Genomic DNA, 17,318 nt, shown 5'->3' with positions numbered 1-17,318 from the left:
TTAAACAGTTCTAGCTTTCTATTTTTTAAAGTTTTGAACAAACATTGAATAATTTTTTGTAATACGACCATATTTAATCAATATATCATCAGTATATATTTTTTCTTTACATGATTTTGTCTGCTATCCTAATTCCCTTGAAAATCTGTGGTATTGCAAGATTAACAGACCTGCAATGGTATTTTGCAAGCTATTTGATTATAGCGAGGAATTTTACCGAACATGCAGATCCAACTTCTTGTTCTTCCACAACTTTTAAATATTTATGGTAAACAATAGCTGCCGCGCGACAACAATTACAAAAAAAGTTGACTGTAATTGAATCTTGTATTCGCCTAGAAACTTCCAAGCTAGCGATTTATACACAGAGTGTTTTCTATAACGTATAAAACCACAAAATAATTTTCTTAAGACAACGTGACGTCATTTCAGCCGTTACTTCAAAATGGCGGATCTCCCGGACAGGATATCCGAAATTTTCCACAACAAAACAATTTTTATCTCTGGAGCCACTGGATTCGTCGGGAAAGTCCTCATAGAAAAGCTACTTAGGGTCACCGACGTGAAGAAAATGTACTTTTTGATCAGAAGAAAGAAAGGCAAAAGCCCAAACGAAAGGATGCACGACATCTTTAACAACGTCGTAAGTAAAACTCAACTATAAAACTGGTAAAGAATTGCACACGATATTTTTCCAGCTCTTCGACTTGTTGAAAGAACAGAGACCGGGCGTGATAAAAAAATGCATGGTAATTTGTGGAGACGTCTCTGAAAAAGACCTGGGTATCACCAAAGAAGACAGGGAGACGCTAAAAAACGAAGTAGACTTCATTTTCCATTCTGCAGCTACCACCAGGTTCGACGACACAGTCAAGAGTGCCATAATAATGAACACCAGGGGCACCAAATTTGTTCTGGACCTAGCAGAAGAGTGCAAACACCTGCAGGTGTGTAAATATTCCAAAATATTCAATGTTAAATACAAAGCGTACCGCAGGGTACCTATTTTGGGGCCTATCCAGTTTTGTTAATAAATTATTGTTCTGTATTCAGCTGTTCGTGCACGTTTCCACGGCCTACGCGTTCCCCAAAGAAGAAGTGACCAGAGAAAAGTACTATGCACCTTCAGTTGACCCTCACGCTGTGTTAAACGGCATAGAGTGGATCAGAGAGGAAACCATGAGCAGTTTTAGCAAAAAGTAAGAGTAATCTACCGTCATGTAGTCAAAGAAAATCGTTTTGTACTTAGAAAATATTGTTAAAGAATGTCTTTAACACTTATTTAGACACGACATTTCGTTTTCAGCATCTTGGGGGATATGCCGAACTCCTACACCTTCTCCAAGGCTTTGGCAGAGGCTCTAGTCAACGAGAAAGTCGGGAAAGTACCTGTCATCATCACCAGGCCTGCAGTAGGTATGTTTTTATAACAACAAGACTATTTCCCGAATTGTTAACAAGTTTGGTGACTTTCACAGTGATACCAACTATCGAAGAACCCCTTCCAGGTTGGTGCAACAATCTGCAGGGACCAATGGGGTTGTTTGTGGGTGGGGGAAAGGGTGTCATCAGGTCTATGTACATGGACAGCAAATCTCACGCCAATTTCGTCCCAGCAGACTGCGCAGTCAGTGGAATGCTGGTAGCAGTTTGGGATTATCTTAGGAATGAGTACTCTTCTCTTTATTTCTTGGAAGTAGCCCAGAAACAACAATTTTTGCTTTTAGGGGCGCCCCATACATCGTTAATCTTTGCGTGCCGGAATCTGACATCAAAATCAACTGGGAGGAGATAATGCTGTGTGGGTACGACGTCATCAACTATCGGGTTCCCTTCAACAACATCCTGTGGTACCCTGGCGGTACCATGACGAAGAGCAGGATCTACAACAACTTCAATTTCGTGCTTTTCCAGCTGATACCCGCCATAGTCGTGGACTTTCTCTTGGTTCTGTTCTCCTACAAACCAATGTGAGTGCAAAAAGTACCTCAAGGTACCTTTCCAGGGCCACTGCCTGCAAAGTTATGGGCTGTGTGGAATGATTTATTTTTTTTTAGATTGTACAACATCCAGATGCGTATCAGGAAAGGAGCGGAAATGTTCGAGTTCTACACGACGAAGGCCTGGAGTTTCGAGACGAAGAATATAGAAACGGTGAGGAGAAAGCTGAACGAGAAAGAGAAGAAGATTTACCAGATAGAGAGAGAAGTGATAGACGTCAAGGACTATCTGACCAAGTGTATATTGTGCGTCAGAAGGAATATTTTAAAAGAAACTGACGATATGCTACCAGCTGCCCGCAGAAACATGAAAATGTAAGTCCAAATTTTGCGTACGAAGGCTACTTATGACGTTTTGAAAAACATATAAGTTAATTTCTTCAAAATCTGCCTGTAAAAGTGTTTTTTTTTACTTTCTTTCGCAATTTTCATACCCCGCCGCTGGACAATCTAGTCATGATTAGTAAATGTGTTTCTTCATAGCATCACACCATATCGTCGCTAAACACTGAAATAAATAACTTTTTAAGGATATAATACTTACCCCACGCAAAGTACATCACTAAGTACTACTTATTTTCTTATAAAATTAAACTTGAGGGTTATAAGGATAGGTTAGCATTAATTTACTCTCCACGTGACGTTATAGCATAGCATTTCTCTAAGTCCATAGAAAACATTATTTAGAGAATTGAATTTCCCATGGAAATAGCTTAAAAATTTAAAAGGAAAATTTTATTTTATATTAAACAATATATTATTTAAATTACTTTTTTTTCTATGAAGCAATGCATATGCCCAACTTTACTCAAAAAAAACTAGAGGCAAAAAAGTAAAAAAAAATCAGAAAATCGAATATTTTGCTTTTTTTGAAATTGTTTATTAACGATTATTTTGCATAAAATTCTCTAAATAATTTTTCCTAGGAACTATAGCGAAATTTTGTTTCGTTTTTGAGCTACAACTAAAAAACTGAAAGGGTGCATTTTCACCCCTATCTCCAATTTACACCCTCTAATTTAATAGCACTCCGCGGTTTTTTCATTCTAAATAACCATTTGAACGATTCATGCAATAAAAACCCATCAACGTTGTAGTTCTATACCATATGACATAATCAATAGCTTACTATTATAAAGGTAAGTTGCGTTGAATCACCATATTTTGGGAATCCTTACTTGTCCCAGCTCTGTGTCGGTTCTTATGCGAAACACTCTGTACAATTTATATAAAAAACAAATGTTTATAGGCGAAGAAATTAGTTTTTGAGGTTAAGGTGTTAAGGTCAAACAGATTCATTGATGTGAAGTTGCAGTAGTTCAAATGTATCTCCGTGATTAGAACCGTTACAAAGTTGGATCGACCTAGAATTTCGGGAACTGTTCAGTGACGGCGTAGACAAGGATCGAAATCGAGTTTAAAAAACTAATTATAACTGTACTATTTATTTTATTTAAAAAAAAAACTGACCCTCAGTTATAGTTACATCTGGAATCCATTCCATAAACCTGTGACTTGAATACTATATACTCTAATCTCTAATCACTATATATTAGCGAGTAAATATAAAATATTTGCTTTTTATTTCAGTATGTACGTGCTGGACAAAACAGTCCTGGTGATTTTCACGGCCGCAGTAGCCTACTACTTCTACAGCTTGATTCTAGCTCCAGTCTTGAACTTGAATCGACACTAATGTGGTAAAATCACCCTTAAACGATCAAAGTGCAACGCTAGTCCACAAAGTTACTCTAGTTAATCCGAGTTTGCTCAATTTGTTTGTAAAGGTTACAAGTTTTTTGGTAATAAAGACTTCTTTCATGTGTAAGCCCCTTTTTAAGCTTTCTTGGTGAACCAAAAATACAGCTGGATCACGATCATGGCGTTGGTGATGATGTCCACGATGATCTAAAAACGGGAACGTACTTTTTTAAATTTATTCTTAGTGATTTTACTTACATTCATCAGCATATTCATCCTGTAAACAGGCAAGTCCCTTGAGGCGTTAGTAGGTTGCTCCCATATCAAAAATTTCGTGAACAATTCGACCTAAAACCCAATAAAACAGAACGGAGCGTATTTAAAGTTTTTTTTCTTACCTCCCTGGCTTCTTCCGGGCTCAAATCGTTCAGTGGGACCTTGAACATAATCGTTAACAACTCTTGTAGCTAAAATAGTGCTAATTTTAGGAACGACATATCGGATTTTGTGCAGTTAAACTTACAAGGCCCTGAATACCGTCGCATATCATGAAAATCGTTCCCAGGTACAAAAAATACGAGATGTACCTGAGGAGATACAAGAAGCGACCGGTGCTAAACTCCACAGTACCCCTCAGCACGATAAACGTGAAAAAAACGATCAAGATTAGTAGAAAATGGTAAATCAAGATTACGGCTACGATGTAAGACCTCTTTGTCTTCTTGTATCCGTAGAAACTGTACAAAATGACGGTGTAAAGCTTCCTGAGCTTCCTCAACTTCCTGGTGAAGCTGCTTTCCTTGGAAAATCTCGAGTTCTCGACAATCACAGCCAGTTTGTTGGATGCGCATAGTCTGGAGGTGACTTCCCTTTGTATCTGTTCAAAGGTCCACTTGAAAAGTAGGTAATAGTAGAGGAACTCGTATAGTGTATACACGTAGGTAGATGAAAGCAATGCACCTAAAAAAAATTGTCATTAATTCCAAAGCGCACAATTTTTTGCATCTACATTTTTGCCCCGAAAAATGCAGCGTTTAGATAGATTTTTCGCATGTTTCCAATTATTTTGTAATACGCGCACAATTTGCACAGGAAATTTACAACTTTTAGAGAAAATTTTAAGCCCAAGATGAATCACGTAAGTGCATTACTGTATTGACACTTGAAAAAAATGATTTTTTTCCGAAAAACTAAATTTTTGAAAAAACTATCAAATATTTTGCAATTTTACAAAAATGCACTTTTTCTTGCACTTGCCAAGGACTACATATTCTCAAAGTTTCGACAAACAATCTTTTTTCATTTTAAAGATAAAGAAATTTTAAAAAAATGCGATTTTTAGCCGTTTTTTTGTAATAACATACATTTTAGGCCAACCAATAGAGATTATCTGGCACACTTAAATATTGCAGCAAATTTCATGTATTTCCTTTTGAAAAATACTTAGTAAATGAAAACTCAAGTGATTTCCGCAGCAATGTCGTGAAAAATTTTTGTTAAACAATAAAAACTGCAAAAAAATACATTTTTTTTGTTTTTGTTTTATAATATATCGAAAAATAATGATGGAATCGTCTTACTCTCAATAGGACTTTTGTAGAGAATAAAAAAAAACCTATAAAATGTTTTTTTTGTGCGACCCGATCGGTTCATTTTTTACAGAGAATATCCAGAAAAACCTCTAAAATAGACCTTTTTTCAAAAATTCATAACCGTCAAATTTGGAGGAAAAGAAGATGGAAAAACAATCTTGCGGAAAATGACAGGTAATAATCGATAAAGCAATCAATTTTAAGCAAAAAGTATGTTGTGAACATTTTTCGATAAGTCAATATTTTCTGAGTTATTGGTGATTGAAAATGTACATTTTTTTATTAAAAAAAAGACGTTTTTCAGTAGTTTTTTCGAATAACTCGGAAAATAGACACTATGAAAAAAAAACAATCACGAAGAAAATGAAGCTTATAGAAAAATTAAAAGATTGATTTTATTTTGTTTATGTAGGTGCAATAGGTGCTGAGATACGGTTAGTTGAAAATAATTTCAAATTCGCCAGAAACTAAATTGGAAGCATTTAACGTAAAATAACTAAAAAGAATTCTATTTTTCAAGAAAAATACACAGAACATTTTTTAAAGTACTTTAAAAAATCTTTAAAATGAACTTGTCTTTAAGTCATTAGCATAAAAATTAACAGTTATGATCAAAATAACTGTTAATTCACTTTTTCGGAAAACAAATCAGTTCAAAAACTGATGAATTTTTCACGAAATTTAAAATTAAAGGTAACTTTCTACAATTTACATTTTTTATGTGCTAACAATATATTATACAAGTTTAAGCGGTTTAGAATACATATTTTTGAAAAATATTACGTTTTGATTGGAAAAAAAAAATTAATTCCAAAAAAATAACATATTTTTGAAAATAACTTTAAAAATAAAAAAGATACGAAAAATATTCAAGAATACAAAAGGTTAGATTTTTTTTCACAGAATATTTTGGTTTCTTTTTTATCCGTGTAGGATAAAAATTAACAGAGATGACGCTGCTATAAGTTTGCAATTGAGGGCGAGGTTCATGTTTTTCAAACCCTTTAACCTCAAAAATCTCAAAAGTAACACGTTAAAAACTATTCAATTTTACAGTACTTTTAGCTGTCGAAATTTTCCGTAAAATCGTTTTTCGATCGTCTTAATAGCTTTAAAATTAAGGAAGTTATCATTAAAAAAACCAACGGTACCTTAATTTTGGTTATCCACAACTTTGAAAATTTGAAATTATTTTTAATATTGCATAAATTAATGTAAATCGCGAGAAAGAAAATTATAACGAAAAAAATTATAATTCATTTTAAATAATCTAAAAGTCATTTTTTATATTTTGTCATTGGTGGTGGTTTTTAAGGGTTAAAACATTGCGATAAATTATAAATTGTATTATAAACAGGTAAACGAATTTAATTTATCCTGTTTGTACTATCAACTCATTTAAAACGTTAAAAACAATATTTTTTAAATATTCTGTTATTAGTAGTTATTAATTTTATGTTATTAGTTATTAATACTATAAACTATTGAAAAGATTTCTATCTATAATATATGCGCTATAAAAATATTTTAAGGTCAAAGAATCTATTAATTTTATATTTTTATCATTAAGGGTGGTTTTTAAGGGTTGAAACTTTATAAAAATAACGTAAATTATAAGCCACAATATAAAACAATATTTATTCTATACAGGGTGTGCCATTTAACACTCCCGCTGCCAATATCTCCGAAATGAAGAAATTTATTTTAGTTCCGGAAATTGTTGTTGTTAGGTCCCTCGAATAGCTTCAAATTGGAGTTAGAATTGTTAGTTCAAATCTTTCTGTATAGATGGCGTGGCGATACAAAAAAATTTTTTGTTCCCTGGATCGTGGAAATACAATCCATCTGAAAGATCCTTAAATTTTGAGTAATTTTCGTAATATAAAGTTTTTCCCTACTTTTACTTGTTTTCGAGATATGTCGACTCCAATATGCAATTAATGATATACCAGGAAAATCTATTATTTTATTTAAATCACACCGAGACAAAATATTCTTTTAAAATATTGTTATAATGGCTTTATTCACATCATATACTAACTAACAAACAATGAATTATAAAAAAAACGAATGATCAACTACAGAAAAAAAATTGTACAATGGTAAATCTTATAAGGGTCAGAGATAAACCGCATTTTATCAAATGTTTTTAAAAAATGCAGTCATAGGTGGCTCATGTCATTTGTTTAAAATAAAACAATGACAGATGACACATATTAGTTTTCCAATAATTACAGTTTTATCAGTTTGCGTCTTTCAATTTAACTATACTAGTTATACGAATTACCATTTTACAATCTTTTTTCTGTTGTTGATCATTTGTTTTTTTTATAATTCATTGTTTGTTAGTTAGTATATGATGTGAATAAAGTCATTATAACAACATTTTAAAAGAATATTTTGTCTCGGTGTGATTTAGATAAAATAATAGATTTTCCTTCCATACATTGCATATTGAAGTCGACATATCTCGAAAACAAGTAAATATAGGGAAAACTTTATATTACACTTTATCTTTCAGTTGGACTGCATTTTCACGTTCCAGGGATCAAAAAATTTTTTAGTATCGCCATGCCATCTATATAGAAAGATTTGAACTAACAGTTCTCACTACAATTTGAAGCTATTCGAGGGACCTAACAACCCCAGTTTGCGGAGCTAAAATAAATTTCTTCATTTCAGAGATATTGGCAGCGGGAGTGTTAATTGGCACACCATGTTGTATATTAAGATATGATTTTACTCTATATACCTAACAGCTATTTTTATATTTATTCAGTTTTTTAGAATAAGGGGTGGTTTTCATCCCCTCAAAATAAGAATCACATATCAAGCATATATAACTTTTCATCTACAGGGTGAAATAAGCGTTATTCCAAATTTCCATACAAATCGGATTTATCCGATTTACCCTATTTTTCTCTTCGTTCCCTGGACTATATACTATCTTTCTTTCTACAGAGTGTTTTATAAATATCTTTAAACAGGATGTTCCGGTTTATGTTTCGATTATTTCTTCATGGGATTTTTTAGTGTTGATATTTGAAAAACATATTTTATAAAATATTTCCGATTTTGATGAAATTATATTTAACGATTTGTCTGATTAAAATTAAACATTTACTAAATTTGATTATAAAGTCACTGCTTGTAACTTATTCTGGTGATTCTAAGAACAAAAATCCAATTTTATTCTAAAAACGAACCATTTCTGACTTATTTTTGCTTTTTTAACTTATATTAAGTCAGCTACCAAGTACCGGAGATTTTACTCACAGTTTTTTCCCGGACTCTTTCCCGGGACTGTCTAACAGCTAAGAACATTTTGATAATTTTTATTAAAGTATTTATTTTATAATCAAAGCTCCACTTCCAAAGCTTCAGTGCGTTTAATTCCCTACAATTAGGAAGCGAGTTTAAACTGAAACACAACTGTATAAAATCCTACCCTAAAAATAACCGTTTCTATAAAAAGTTTTTTTTTCAAAAATAGGGAGCAATTTTCTAGGTAACGCTAATTTTACAAACTAATTGGAATAGCAATATTATAATCAATATACAGGTAGGGTCAAATGTAAAAAGTATTAATTCCAAAAAATCTAATTCATATGAATGTTCTAAAAAAAAGGTCACGATGTCAGCGACTTACCGATATGCCGATATGACAGACGATAATATTAAATCTTTTTTTCTGGGGTGGGCCCCCCTAGCTACCTACGCCCATGTTTTTTTAGTAAACACTAATCATTTTTTTCACTCACCCACAGAAATTCTCGTGAATACGTTGAGAAACGTGAAATAATCGATCTCGCCGTACAAGAAATAGACGGTCGAAACCACGTTCGGGACCAGCAGGAAAAAAATCGCGCTTACGAGAAACCCCCGACTCAACAAGATGTGGCGTCGCTTCGCTCCGAACGTTCCCACGTAATTCCAAACGCTGAGCATCGTCTGCAGCTGATCCAACCTCTGCTTCCACCCCGCGTTCTCCGAAATCACGCGGATCAGTCCCATTTGGGAAGAGACTAGCTCGGAGGTGGTGAATATGAAGAAGTAATCGGACTGTACAGGTGTCTTGGTCAAGTACAGAGTTAAAGCGATCATCAGGGTTAGGAATAAGTGAAAGATCAAAGTAAGGCACCATCTGTTAGCGTCACGGGTTATAGCGGGCCTAGCGGCGGTGTTGTTCAAGTGCGGGCACTTTAATTTGGCGAATCCGTAGCTAAAATACGTCAAATACACCAGTGGTTTTATTGCACAAACAAAGCACGCTCGGCCCATCTTGTATGAGGCTCACGCAAGCTCTGCGGCAAATGGGATTTTAATGTGTTTGTTTTGGTTTCGATTCTGCTCCGAGATTAGAAATAAAATAATATAAACACAGTAATTTAGGTATCTGATGTGTCTATATTTTATTTCGTTTAATAAAACACATAGTGGCCTAGGAAAAGAAGCTCACTTGTGATAGAAATGAATAACGCCTTATTTCTAAAATAAAATTTATTCCTCAGTACATCTAAGAACTAACCTTACATCTAGATTGAGTAATGTAGAATTTGGCACATCAATTCACAGTGTTTTACTTACACTTATAATTACAAACTTCCGTAAAACAACGCATAGAATAGGTATTTACAATCACATGATGACATTGCACATACAGATAATTCTAGAAGACACATTTACTAGCTACTAGTTTATGGTTTATTAATCACAAAGAGACGTTATTTAATTATTAAAAGTACTTTGTTTCCACTGATTGAGAACAATGTTTAAATAACTCGGAGAGTCCACGACCCACCCAACAAAACCGTGTAATACTGGTTGCCTACACCTTCACAACAGCGTAACATCAATGTATTTGTATTTATTTGCTATAATTAAATTACCTTTCTTTAAATTAGATTAGATTTACTAGTGGTCTAACTTAAAACTAGTATACTTTTTTAAAAAATACCGTACTGTTTAGTCCCGTAAATTTAAAAACATATCCACATACATATATAGCAATGATTCAAGTATCCTTAATATTTTTTATATATCCTAGAACACGTAGATTTGCTAGAATTACCTTTAAGATGTTAATGAACACACACTTATACATGGTATTGAGAATTAGACACTGCGTTCTTGTTTTATGATTGGCATACATATAGTTTCGTTTTTAGTTTCGTTTTCGAGTATTTATTAGTTTTACTAAATTTAAAGTTAATGTAATAGATACTTTTACACCAAGTAATACAGGCTATACAGAACAAATCACGTACACAATTTGAAAAGGTTTTTGCCTCAACACTCGCTATCTGTGATTTAGACTTATAAGTTTATAACGCCAGATACTTTGACAATTTCTACATACCTAGATAGAGAAAAAAGGTTTTAGTTACACTATAATTATATAGTTATTTATTAGAGATATTAAATACGTTAGTTTTACTTAACTATTCAGTCGAAGACACCACAAAATTATCTGTAAGAACAAATAAGTCCATCTGATGATCAATGACACAAAAAAATCTAAACGGTGATGATTTTCTAAATCTATCTCTTTACATTTCTATAAAATCCTACCCTAACTGCGCCAGGTTTGTTTCTAAAACAATTATGTACAAGCACAGACGCTTTTTACCTAACCCTACTTCTTTGGTAACTCTTTCTTTTATCGTCATGTTGGTTTTTTTGGCATAGCTACCAAAAAAACGTGGCAAGACCATTGAAAAACCGCAAAAATAAATTTAACATTTCTACACTTAATTCATAATACGCAGTGGCTAGTTTTACGAAAAGTCACCCTAGGAGGTAAAGCAAAGCCAGCGTAGAAAAACAAAAAACAGTCTAATTACAGTTGTTACTATTTAGTTCCTTTAGTTGACGACGCAATGTGACACATTTAAACATACTTGTACCGAATTGTATTTAAAAATCTGTTTACATTTGCTTTTGTATAGTTTACCAGTGTTGTTATTGTTCGCGATTAATTATTTGTTATTTAAAACGTAGTAACAGTTTATTTAGTGCTGTGTTAGTGCCAGAAAACTACATACTTGAAACTGAAAATGGTTAAACGAATTTCTCATCTTGCGCATGCGCACCTTCATTGAATTGGACGAAAAATGGGAACATCTACTTTAAATGCAACAGGACCGAAGTTTGATACATTTTGAGGTTAAAACAGGTGAGTCCTCACTTTTTTTTAACGAGGGCGATTTTTCGTCAAACCAGCAAATGCAAACTGAAAAAGACGACACGTCTATTATTTTTAAATATTCTTTTACGTTCTATCCCCTATTCTATCTTTGACATTACAGTAAATTTTTGATTTTTGCTGATATCCTCTGTACGTCCTCCTGATATAACCCTTAACAATAAATTAATATCGCGGAATCGCGGTGCTAGAGTGAAGTTAGTTACAGTGGAAATACAGAAGACCAAAAGTCGCTACGCACTTACTGCTACATTGTGCGTATTTTTCTAACACTTACATTTAAAATTATCTTACATATGGCAAGAATACGCTAGCTTATTAATTTCCAAGGGCATACTTAGCTACACTTAAAACTATTTACTAAACATATATAAGTAGTATTACTTTTATTACATTTAAGATAATACGACACTTCCTCCGCTTCACAACTAGTAAGTTAGAGGCTCCAAATAGAGGATGAGAAAAATTAATTATTGTATAAATTAAGTCTATCCCCTTGCTTTTACTTTTTAATCATCGACATCCAAAAATTCTGGTTGAGAATTTTGGTGTGAGCAAGTAGATATACACTTATAAAACTATAAATTACTTTGACAAAGAAAACTGCTTTTCTTTGACGTTACTTACGACTAGATACATGTTAGACAGTATTTTTTATATATTAGAATTATTTTAATAAGTAGATGAACAAATGTTTTTTTTAACACCAAATATGAGCGAAATCAAAAGTTTGAAGAAACGTGACTGGTCCTTATTTGTCCTTACAGGGTGTGAATTTTTTCTAAGTAACCTTTCTTAATATGTAAATGTACGGCAAAAATATATTTTACATAGTTAATACAAGGATTATTTTTGCTATGTACATACACATAGTATAATTCCGATATCAGTAGTGGCTTTTTAAAAATATATCTTTTATTATTAGCTCATGCACTTTAATTTTATTTTAATCGTATTAGATTAATTCAAGAAGTCAAAAAACGTTCTTCAATACCAGAAATCTACAAAATTACAATAAAACGGAATATTCCGTTTCACTGGCTGTGATTGGTGTCCGACTTACTCAGTTTCTACGAACTAACCCAAATGTTGTCTTGCTTCACCATAACACAAATGCTTTACCATAATACAGAATGTTCACCATGAATTAAAACGATATCCATCAACTCCGAGTTGCTATACACGCAAGCCATTACTAAAAAACTATTGTAAACACTAACGCAACGACGATTGTAAAATCGGATTTCAGTATTCGGAGTCGTCGAGGCTACGTGGCTCTCCACGCGTATTGCGAATGCCGCTAGAGACTACAATTGTCCAGGTATGTAATGGTTGAATGTACTACAACTACAATATTTTTTTTCTCGGAAACTATAAGGATTTTATAATTTTTTTTAAGATATTGACTTCATTTCTCATGCCGCATCTATTCCCAAATTTTTTTGGATAAGTTGTATATCACCCTGTATATTATTGCATTATCGACAAGATAAACTAAAAATAAGACAAGTTATGTTAAAGTTTTCGTGTACCTATATCTAACCGTTTTCGAGATAATCGACATTTTATAAAAATTTTGACAGATACAAACGTTTCGAAAAATCGTTATATCTTTCTTCGATGTGGAAGCTTTCACTTGCATTTCGGAACAAACAAAGAAAATAAGATGCACTACTTTCCGCTATCAAAATCACCTGAAGAAAATTATACCAAGTGAACCATTTTTTACGTTACATTTTTACTTAAACTTAAAATCGATAAAACTTTTTAAATTCTAATGGAACACCTGTATTTTCTTGCACTGTAGGGGTTACAGTTTCGATTTTTTCAGATTTTTGCGGTTTTCTTACATTCTCAAGAATATTACGTTAAAAATATCATCAAATGTGCAATTTTTTTCATAATTACATTTATAAAATGCATTGTTTCGCATTTGCTGAATCTTTTAAATAAGAAGGGAATATATTTATAAAAAATAATAATGTTTTCTTTCAATATGATACTATTATTAGTAACTGCAACTATAATAAAGAACAAATAATTATCTTTTCATTAAAAAAATAATGAAATGTAAAGCAACCAAAATTTTAAATTATGTTTTTTCTCCTTTCAACTTTATTCCAAATATCATAAAATTATCTGATATTTATTAGTTATTTGAAATCATTTATGTTTGCTATTCTTTAAAAACTATTACAACATTAAAAATTACAGAAAAATTCTACGAAAACCAGCAGAAATAATTTTATTAGGTAATTGTTTTGTTTCGGTTGCAAATACCAAATCATAGAAATTCAACTAATAATTCTGATTCTAGGTGAATGTTCCATGTATGTAAAATAAATTAAAAATACTTGATACTCGTAGAATATTGAATGAGAGTACCGATATTTGTCTTTCAATGCATATTTTATCATATTTTTAACGTAATATTCTCGAGTATGTAAGAAAACCGCAAATATCTTAGAAAATCGAAACTGTAACTCCTACAATGTCTACATCGGTGCATAGATAATTTGATTTTCTATAATATGGTGCAAAAAATACAGGGTGTCCCATTTGAATTTAAAAAATGTTGTCGGTTTTAAGTTTTTAAAATGTAACGTACAAAATAGGATACTTTTACGTAATTTTGATAGTGGAAGGTAGTGTATCTTATGTTCTTTGTGTCTGCCGAAAAGCAAGTGAAAGCTTCCAGGACGAAGAAAGATATAAGGAATTTTCGAAACGAATCTGTCAAAATTTTTATAAAATGTCGATAATCTCAAAAAAGGTTAGATATAGACATAGTATAGCAGAAGCTTTAACATTTTTGGGTTATTTTTAATTTATCTTGTCGGTAATGCAATAATATATAGGGTGTTCCATTTACAATAAGCAAGTACAGAGTGAGCCATTTGAAACCCGGTCACCCTCATAACATTTTTATTTATGGGGCGATTTTGACGAATTTTTTTTTTAAATGTAGAGGGGGGAAAAGTGTATTTTGGGATCAAGCGGCGTCCAGTTTTTTTTAAACTAAGGCCTACTAGATAACATTCAGAGGCTGAAAAATCCAGAATCCATATTAGCGATTTTTTTAGAAAAAATCCCCTGAAATGGAAATTTCATGAAAAAATATTCAACATTAACGATTCTACGGCTAAATTGCTGTCAAATTGTTTATTATGCATTAAGAAGCTTTTTATCTAGGAACCCATTCGATAACAAATCAATCACAACAAATATTTAATAACAACATTTAATAGACAATCCTTATATCAAAATACAATGAAACAAACAGAAAAACAAACGAGAAATTAACAAAATTTACAAAAAACGCAGTAAAATAAAATAAAATTAACATACATGAATTAACTTTAAATTCTAGATTTTTCAACTAAATCTCCATTTAATTGAATGCATTTATTGTATCGTCTTTGAATGTGTGCCATAACATTAGACAATTAATGTGTTGTAATTTCTGCGCATGCCTGTCTTCTTCTTTCGCGCAGCTCTTCTGCATTCGTTGGACGAGTGTAGCAAACTTTTCATGTGTGTTAATTTTATTTTATTTTACTGCGTTTTTTTAAATTTTATGTTAATTTCTCGTTTATTTTTCTGTTTGTTTCATTGTATTTTGATATAGGGATGTCTATTAAATGTTGTTATTAAATATTTGTTGTGATTGATTTATTAACGTATGGGTTACTAGATAAAAAGCTTCTTAATGCATAATAAACAATTTGCCAGCAATTTAGCCGTAGAATCGTTAATGTTGAATATTTTTTCATAAAATTTGGTACAGATCCATTTCAGGGGATGATGCCGAATGCAGTGGCGTACGCAGATTTTTTCTAAAAAAATCGCTAATATGGATTCTGGATTTTTCAACCTCTGAATGTGATCTAGTAGGCCTTAGTTTAAAAAAGAACTGGACGCCGCTTGATCCCAAAATACACCTTTCCCCCCTCTACATTTAAAAAAAAATTTCGTCAAAATCGCTCCATAAATAAAAATGTTATGAGGGTGGTCCGCTTTCAAATGGGTCACTCTGTATAGATGGCGACTTTCAGTATAACCGGAAGTGCTACAATAGTTGCATTATTTTATTTAAAGAGAGCACCCTCGAAAACACATGAATTAATCGTAATTATTGAGTATTTTTTGCAAAATTTCCGACAAAACAGGAAAAGTACATTCCGATGTTTACGTGCTTGCAACAGTTTTATAGTTTGGATGGATTTTCTTGTTCTATTATGGTTTTACTAAAGTGTTCTTGCCTATAAAACCACAAACGCGAGGTTAGATATCTTTGATATAAGAAATTTTTGGTATCAAAGAACATTGTTCGACTGCACCCGATAGGTTATGCAATTATTTGAGTTAGTTTAACGTACAACTATTAATTCAACGTTATTCAGCAAGATGACACGAAAATAAGCGCAGCTAGGGCAAACCCGATCATTTCCACCTTTTCAAATTGTACAGCGCGATCTCGAAATTCTGAAAACCTCCGGAGAAAATGTTCACCGCCACCAGGAATATCGTGTTGGCTATGACCATGTTCCTAAACGCTTCCGAAACGGCAAAGGAATACAAAGTGACGTACGGCAGCAGCGACCAAAACAACAGCGCCAGGTACAGTTCCCAGCGCCTGTCCGTCTTCAGGATTTGCCCGTGCAGGAAATGCCCGGTGGCGTAGAACTCCTTTATGGTCCTTTCCTTGTCCAACCAGCGCCTCTCCAGGAATTCCTTGAGACCCGGTTCCGACTTGGGCAGGACGCTCTTTGGATATCTGCGCGTACAATGTGAATGTAAGGGGTGTTTTGTAAAGAGGTGCCGTAAATCTATCGCCGAATTTATTGTACCTTTCTCCAAAACACCCAGTCTGTTTGATTATAAAATATAAAACTATAACTCGGGTATTCATTTTTGGACACCCTGTAAAGTATATGCAGGGCGTTCCACCTAAGAGGGATTCTTCTGCAACTCTGCAACTGTGTTTATAAAAAATGGTTTTAATAAAAGATGTCTGGAATAATGTGGGTCACGTGAAAAAAATATTTTTAGCTTTACAGGATGGTCCATTTCGCATGGGCGCTATACATATAACTTTGGTATTTTAAATGGAACACCCTGTATATTATTACGTTTTTGAATTCCTTGATTAATATTAGGTAGGGTTTATTAAATGTACATGGTGTTTAAAACTTACCGTTTTCGAGATAATCGGTTGTTTTTGAAAAAAATTACGATTTCAGCTCTCTAAATGAGGCTAGATAGCGTCTAAACCGAGGGGCGTAAGGAAAAAACGTACGAAGATTACAAAATTTCTGAAATCTCTTGTAATGTATCTGCAGATTTCAATATCGATTAAAAAACATTACAAATTTCATATAAATAATCAAGATTACAATATCTTTCAACCGATTACAAAACATTTCAGGAAATTTCAGAGTTATTTTAGTAGATTTCAATGATTATTTAAGATTTCAATAGGATTATTCGAAATTAAAAGAAGATTTCAAAATTTCTTAATAATATTTCAAGGAATACGGGAAGATTACAATAAGTTTTGAATGTCCATTTGAACAAAAATAATTGAATTAACTTCAACTGTCATTCATTTCATTCATTAACAGTAGTGCTTTGATTAAGAATTTCCAGTATCATTTTTACGCAAAAATTGTAACATTCTGATTAAGTTTTTGTTCGAATGAACGTTAAAAACTTTTTGTCATGACAAAAATGATAACGCCATTTTGAAAGTAGGTAAGTATATATTTTTATTGAAAGATAAAAATATAATAATCCAATAAACTAATAAAAATAAAAAAA

The 17,318-nt window shown here is 32.5% G+C and overlaps 2 protein-coding genes across 2 annotated transcripts in view; one reads left to right on the top strand and one right to left on the bottom strand.

Annotated features, from left to right (window-relative positions):
* The first annotated feature begins 445 nt into the window (after window positions 1-445).
* LOC108906400 (fatty acyl-CoA reductase wat-like) lies at window positions 446-3,823 on the top strand. Its single transcript, XM_018709633.1, has 8 exons — window positions 446-643; window positions 699-947; window positions 1,054-1,199; window positions 1,307-1,416; window positions 1,479-1,671; window positions 1,728-1,970; window positions 2,058-2,315; window positions 3,591-3,823. Exons 1-8 carry the CDS (start codon window positions 446-448, stop codon window positions 3,694-3,696), a joined length of 1,503 nt encoding a protein of 500 aa, XP_018565149.1. The 3' UTR covers window positions 3,697-3,823.
* A 12,118-nt stretch (window positions 3,824-15,941) lies between these two features.
* LOC108906389 (lysocardiolipin acyltransferase 1-like) overlaps window positions 15,942-17,318 on the bottom strand; it is a 12,045-nt gene continuing 10,668 nt past the window's right edge. Inside the window, exon 6 of the mRNA XM_018709621.1 lies at window positions 15,942-16,275. Within this exon, the coding sequence (XP_018565137.1) occupies window positions 15,942-16,275 (334 nt within the window). The remainder of the gene's footprint in view (window positions 16,276-17,318) is intronic.

This window comes from Anoplophora glabripennis, unplaced genomic scaffold (assembly GCF_000390285.2).
Source record: "Anoplophora glabripennis isolate ALB-LARVAE unplaced genomic scaffold, Agla_2.0 scaffold59, whole genome shotgun sequence".
Taxonomy (NCBI): domain Eukaryota; kingdom Metazoa; phylum Arthropoda; class Insecta; order Coleoptera; family Cerambycidae; genus Anoplophora; species Anoplophora glabripennis.
This window is presented reverse-complemented; position numbering and strand designations above follow the sequence as displayed.

What these genes read in the sequence shown, in the direction of transcription:
- LOC108906400 (XM_018709633.1), top strand. Translation starts at nt 446, where the DNA reads ATGGCGGATCTCCCGGACAGGATATCCGAAATTTTCCACAACAAAACA. An exon ending in ATGAGCAGTTTTAGCAAAAA is followed by an intron (nt 1,200 to 1,306) that starts GTAAGAGTAATC and finishes TTTCGTTTTCAG; the next exon opens with CATCTTGGGGGATATGCCGA. An exon ending in TGGGATTATCTTAGGAATGA is followed by an intron (nt 1,672 to 1,727) that starts GTACTCTTCTCT and finishes TTTTGCTTTTAG; the next exon opens with GGGCGCCCCATACATCGTTA.